Source organism: Colobus angolensis, unplaced genomic scaffold (assembly GCF_000951035.1).
Source record: "Colobus angolensis palliatus isolate OR3802 unplaced genomic scaffold, Cang.pa_1.0 Scaffold213, whole genome shotgun sequence".
Lineage (NCBI taxonomy): Eukaryota > Metazoa > Chordata > Mammalia > Primates > Cercopithecidae > Colobus > Colobus angolensis.
The window spans coordinates 2,331,332-2,337,906 of record NW_012115300.1 but is presented as its reverse complement, the minus strand read 5'-3'; the positions used below and the strand labels follow the sequence as shown (position 1 = coordinate 2,337,906).

Below are 6,575 nucleotides of genomic sequence, written 5' to 3'. Positions count from 1 at the left end.
ACACACACACACACACACACACACACCCCTCATCAATCTGAGTTCTTCCTGGGCAGGATTATATCTGTACATTCTAGTTTCTTGAATTGCTAAATAGAGTTGGCTACCAACTAATAATAAGTGTGCTTTTAGAAAGAAGTCATAAAATATTTTGACTGAAGGAAATGTATAAATTAGAATGGTTAACCTTAGAAGTGGTTCTCTTTTCTTTCAGGTAAAATTATACTCATATCATCTTGAAAGGCTTCTAGAACTGTCACAGTTTCTATCCCTGAATTCCCTGTTTCTGTCAGGTATTCCGTTATTCTGTGCTAAGCCCCACGGTCTCTTTGGGCTGGTTCTTGCCCTCACAGGACACCTGATCCTCTGTCCTGAAGCTTAAAAGATAATTTTATTGTCTTGAAGATGTTATGAAGTCGTTATGATTTCTCTGTATTAAAGACATGTGATTCATTTGGCTTTTCTCATATAACCCTGTATCATAAACAGTCTTCCAAGCATCTTTTTCCATTTTTCAGTCTCAGTTTTTGCCCATCTTTGTTCTTTTTTACATATTGAATCCTTCTTGATGCCCACTGTAATACCTATTCTCTTGCCAGTAATACTTACTGTATCCTTTACCTTTTCTGAAAACCTTCTTCTACCTTTTCACTGTAATAGAAAGAACCTGATACTCTCACTGGCATATTATGTCTCTGGACACCTTCCCAAGTGATTGACATTCATTCTGTGTGTGGAGTTTACAATTCATTCTCTCTAGTGACTGTTTTTCTAACTCTTGTCCATGTTTATTTATAGATGACAATGCAGAATATGCTGAGAGGTTTATGGAGGAAAATGAAGGACATATAGTTGATATTCAAGACTTTTCTTTGGGCAGCAGTCCACATGTCCGAAAGCATTTTCCAGAGACTTGGATTTGGCTAGACACCAACATGGGGTAAAAACTTATAAAGTTCTTTGCCCATATATATTTTGTTTAGTGTTTGTTTTAAATAAGCTTTGCCCTCTTTCTAATGTTTAAGTACAAACATAGTGTAACTAAGAACTAAGTAGACCAAAATGATTTTTTAGGAAATGATATTTATTGAATCTGAATACAAGTTTTGATAAAGCCACACACAAATTATGGCAGGAAGGTCTCATCAATGAGGAGACAGGCCTTTTTTTTTTTTTTTTTTAAATGAAGGGCGATTTTGACTTCCTTGAAGTCTCATGATTCTTGTTGAAGAAAAGTTGCTGGGAGTACCTTTGTTGTCACAGGATGGGAAGCACTCATGATTATCTCCTGCAACCCCTGGCAGTGCTGCTAACTGAACCCTGCTCCTCACAAAACATTCCCAGGAGTCACAGGGAGAAGGGGCATGGATGGTAGAAGAAATTCAGCTTAGCTGATAAACCCCGTACTACCTGGCCTGATAATTGAGCAGGTAAATCATGAAATCCACATCGTATTTTGTAGTCAGCTGTTTAAAGATACTTGAGTTAACACATGAGTGAAATCTCAAGGAAACAAATAACAGCATTGACAGGGATACACAGAAAAACTTCTGCAAATTTAGAGAAAAAATTGGAGTTCAGGTTGAAAATATGTATTTATTATTTATAAGAAATTTGTGAAAAAGTGATGTTTATTCTGAAGATGTAAATATTGCAGGAAGATTTTATTAGAATATGGATTGATATGCAGTATCATGACCTTGCGATGACCTATTCTTTGAAAAGTTGGGATCTACTATTTTATACTTAAACCTTTTAAATGGTTTTAAATTCAGATGTGCAAATAATATGAAAAACTGAACTTCTTCCCAAAATAGTTTAGGTTATGTTGGCTTATATCAAAATGTATCAGTTCTTGGTTTTGTGATGTTTATGTTTATTATCTTGACTTCAGTTCTAGGATTTACCAAGAATTTGAAGTAACTGTACCTGATTCTATCACTTCTTGGGTGGCTACTGGTTTTGTGATCTCTGAGGACCTGGGTCTTGGACTAACAAAGACTCCAGTGGAGGTATTGTATTAAAGAGCTGCTTATCAATGTTACAGTGACATTAAGCTAATAGAGCATCAGCTCCTCAAGGTTTTTTTTTTTTTTTTTTTTTTTTTAAATGACTGCTTATAATGTTTATCACAGTTTAGAGATTCCTTGGCTTCGTCTTTTGCTTATTATCTGTTTTATATTTAAGAATGTGAGCTATATTTAGCTTTATAAACTGCTAAATGTGGGAAGTCCATATTAACATTTGGGTGGAAAAGTTTATTATTGACCTGAACTAACCATCTCCAAAGGCTGGAAGAGAGAGAAAGGAAAAGAGAGAGAGAGAAAGGAGGGGAGAGAGTGAGTCTTTCTATTTGTCCTCTTCAAGAATGAACAGAACTTCTCAAGATGTTCACTAGCCAATATTCCATCATGTCTTTTGGTCAAATTGCATCATATATTGTTTTCTAAGCCAGTCACTGGCAGGAGGAATATAATGGCCATGAGTGGCCTGAATTGTCTCATTTGAAATTGAAATGTAATTTCAATTTACAAAATAATTGTATTCATGAAAAATTCAGTGTATATTGAAAAATACTTTGGGTTTATATAGCAATTGGAATTAGATTGTAAGCTCAGGCCATTATAAACAGACAATTCAGCTACATGAATTCTGAAGGAACATTCAAGAATCATGAGGAACATGGGGCAATTTTTCATTGTCTGGGGCTATCCTGAGTATTGCAGACTGTCATCCGCTAGCTACCTATAGCCCCTTCGAGTCATGGTGACAAGCTAAGACACCTTCACAAGTGTCCAGATAAAGTCTAGAGGGAGTTACTGCTGCCAGCAAACCACTGGCCTAAACTAATCCAAGTTTAGCTTTAGATGCAGGCGTGGGGCTTGGCCTTTTCTGTAAGACTTGGCCAACAGTATCAGAATTGGATCACTGAGGAGGAAGCACATGTATTCAGATGTCCCACACATTTTCTCATCTATATGTAAAAATAAATCGTATATATGTTTTAGAAATAATTTCCAATTTCCTCTTTAAATTTAGTCAGGAGGCACATGTATTCAGATGTCCCACACTAGAACAGGGGCTGCTGGATTTGGCAGGGCTTTTAAAGCAGATTGGTGGAGTCAATACAGTATGAAAGAAGAGCAAATTGCTTTGGGATTAGACAGGCTGGGTTCTAGTTCTGGCTCCTCTACTTGCCAGCCATATGAATTTGTACTAGTTACAAAAATCTCTAAAATTTAATTTTCTTTTCTTTAAAGTAGGAGCCTAACAGTAACCTCATGGAGTTGTAATGACCAAACAAAATAATGTATGTGAAGATCTTGGTTGCTATAAGGCACTGAATAAAGTATAGTGATTATTATGTTAAGTAACATAAATCAAGTCAATTTGCCATCATTCATTTGTGATAAGTTGCTGTTTGCTTTCTGTTGATAGCAAGTTGACATTTCTAGCTGAAGTTAAAAGCTTCATAGGTTTTATGAAGATTGCATTTAATTGCATAAAATGTGAAGAATTTTGACCTGAATAAAAATATGTACTCATTGTGTTCTTTCCAGCTGCAAGCCTTCCAACCATTTTTCATTTTTTTGAATCTTCCCTACTCTGTTATCAGAGGTGAAGAATTTGCTTTGGAAATAACTATATTCAATTATTTGAAAGATGCCACTGAGGTAACATATTCAAGCTTTTGTTGATCATTTACACTACAGGAGAAAATGGAGGTAGCACGAAGGGATTGGGTTGTGTAGTATCTGGGCATTTGGGATTCTAAGCACTTTATACATTTCTGGGAGACTGAAAATAGACATGTCTTTTCAGTGATTTCTTCTGCTAATTAATGTCTAAGGATATCATTAGCATGTCTACATATTACCTCCTTGAATTTTCAGCATAGGTTTTCCACTTTGCCATGGAAGTTCCTTATTGTTTCTGAAGCATGCCTTTCTCTTTCCTGCCTCCCTGCATTTTCCCCTGGTTTTCCCCACATCTGGAATGTGTGGCCACTTCTCACTGCCACTGTGTGCCCACTGCAGTTTTTTTTTTTTTTTTTTTTTTTTGAGACAGGGTCTTGCTCTATCACCCAGGCTGGAGTGCAGTGGCGTGATCTTGGCTCACTGCAATTTTTGTATTTTTCATAGAGACAGAGTTTTGCCATGTTGGCCAGACAGGTCTTGAAATCCTGGCCTCAAGTGATCTGCCTGCCTTGGCCTCCCAAAGTGCTGGCATTACGGGCATGAGCCACAGAACCCGGCTGCCATTCTGTTATGTTTCTAGCCCCCATGTTTATATTTTCAAGGATTCACTATTGGATACATGTACTTTGTATCTCCTTAGCTAGTCATTTCCCTGGGAGGCAGGAATTAGGTTCACTGTTTGTGTTGTGCCTACAGTATGTTAACCAAGTGACTGATTTTTCTTCTCCCAGAATAAATAGGGATATGTAATTAACTTTATTACATGCATGAAAATGCCATAATCTCTTTAGGCACTTTATACATAAACTTTTTAAATTAAAAATTTATTTTAAGCTTTTTATTGGCATACTTGGCTGACAATGTGGGAAGTCAATTCTTTTTTTTATTTTTTAATTTTACTTTTTAACCCAGTCATCATGGTACTGTTTAACAAGCAAAAGATCTAGAGTCAAAAGGCCTGGATTCAATGTTGAATCTACCACTTACCAACAAATGACTTAATTGTAGTTTCCTCATCTATAAAATGGAAATGATAATTATTATACCCATAAAAGATACTCTGAGAAGCAGATGAAAAAATCAATGGGAAAATAATTCATAAAATGTAAGGCCTAGAGAGATGCTATTATTGATGAGACTGGTAACTTTGGGATAATTTATAAAAGTTTACAACCAAGATATGCTTCAGGACTAATGTCTGAGTTGTACTTTCCCTGCAATAGTTTTTTACAGAGACTTTGATAAATTCAATAACATTTCATGCTGTTTTCTTCATATTTTTCTAATGGGACCAGTATGTTCCAGGATGACATAGTTAAATCAAGCTGGTGGTAATATCAATATATGAAATAGCCTTTCTGTGCACATCCTCCTTACCATCTAATGGCTTCAGATAGTGAGAGAATTTAATATTAGCGGGACGACTAAAAATGGAGCTAAAGAGTGCCCTTTCCCCATGTATCTTGAGGTTGAGGGGAAAGCATAGAAAGGAAAGGAAGTTTTTCCTGATACCCTTTGATACTCTCCTTGGCTGAATCTTTGTCTCATCTTTTCTCTAGTCTTTAGCCTCACAGATTTGACAGTACTTAAGTTGGTGATAAAAGAGTACTTTACTGAAGGGCATTTATTATACAAAAGCTTTGATTTATTTTTTCTTTCAGGTTAAGGTAATCATTGAGAAAAGTGACAAATTTGATATTCTAATGACTTCAAGTGAAATAAATGCCACAGGCCACCAGCAGACCATTCTGGTTCCCAGTGAGGATGGGGCAACTGTTCTTTTTCCCATCAGGCCAACACATCTGGGAGAAATTCCTATCACAGTCACAGCTCTTTCACCCGCTGCTTCTGATGCTATCACCCAGATGATTTTAGTAAAGGTAAATATTTGATGCCTGAAAGAAATGAAATGGAAATACATAATTAAAAAGAGCAGAAGATTTTTTTCTCTTGGTTAAATTTTTTGGCATATCTAGTAGGTTGTCTTCTGGTAATGCCTAATCACTTTCTCGTCTGTATGTAAAAATAAATCATTCAGAAATAATTGCCAATTTCCTCTTTAAATTTAGTCAGGAATGTGACTATAAAGACTAACATCTCTTTTGCAGTCATTTACATCTACAGACTGTGTTACATTGGGATCCTATTAAAACACGGTCAAGTTGATTTGTAGATTTGGAATTTTGGAATGTTTCAGTGAAGGTAAAAGAGATTTTGTAGATTTTTTTCAGAGAAGACATTCTAGACAGAAAGATAATGAGCATAGTGGATAAACACTTGTATTCTGGGGTGAGGCAACCCTGTGTTTGAATCTCAGCTCTGCCAAGTGTAATTTTGAACAAGACATTTAATCTCCCTGTCTTTGGATAATAATAGGAACTACCTCAAAGGGTTTTTCTCCTTACATTTTCATCTTCTTCTCTGTCATTTCCTTTTTTTTTTATTATTATACTTGAAGTTCTAGGGTACATGTACACAACGTGCAGGTTTGTTACATATGTGTACATGTGCCATGTTGGTGTGCTGCGCCCATTAACTCGTCATTTGCATTAGGTATATCTCCTAATGCTATCCCTCCCCGCTTCCCCCACCTCACAACAGGCCCCGGTGTGTGATGTTCCCCTTCCTGTGTCCAGGTGTTCTCATTGGTCAATTCCTACCTATGAGTGAGAACATGCGGTGTTTGGTTTTCTGTCCTTGTGATAGTTTGCTGAGAATTATGGATTCCAGCTTCATCCATGTCCCTACAAAGGACATGAACTCATCCTTTTTTATGGCTGCCTAGTATTCGATGGTGTATATGTGCCACATTTTCTTAATCCAGTCTATCATCAATGGACATTTGGGTTGGTTCCAAGTCTTTGCTATTGTGAATAG

The 6,575-nt window shown here is 36.5% G+C and overlaps 1 protein-coding gene across 1 annotated transcript in view; it reads left to right on the top strand.

Annotated features, from left to right (window-relative positions):
- The window catches only part of CD109 (CD109 molecule), a 147,645-nt gene that overhangs the window by 91,995 nt on the left and 49,075 nt on the right, over positions 1-6,575 (top strand). The window contains exons 18-21 of the mRNA XM_011942956.1: positions 799-940; positions 1,895-2,012; positions 3,561-3,674; positions 5,360-5,578. Coding sequence (XP_011798346.1) covers positions 799-940; positions 1,895-2,012; positions 3,561-3,674; positions 5,360-5,578 — 593 coding nt within the window. The remainder of the gene's footprint in view (positions 1-798; positions 941-1,894; positions 2,013-3,560; positions 3,675-5,359; positions 5,579-6,575) is intronic.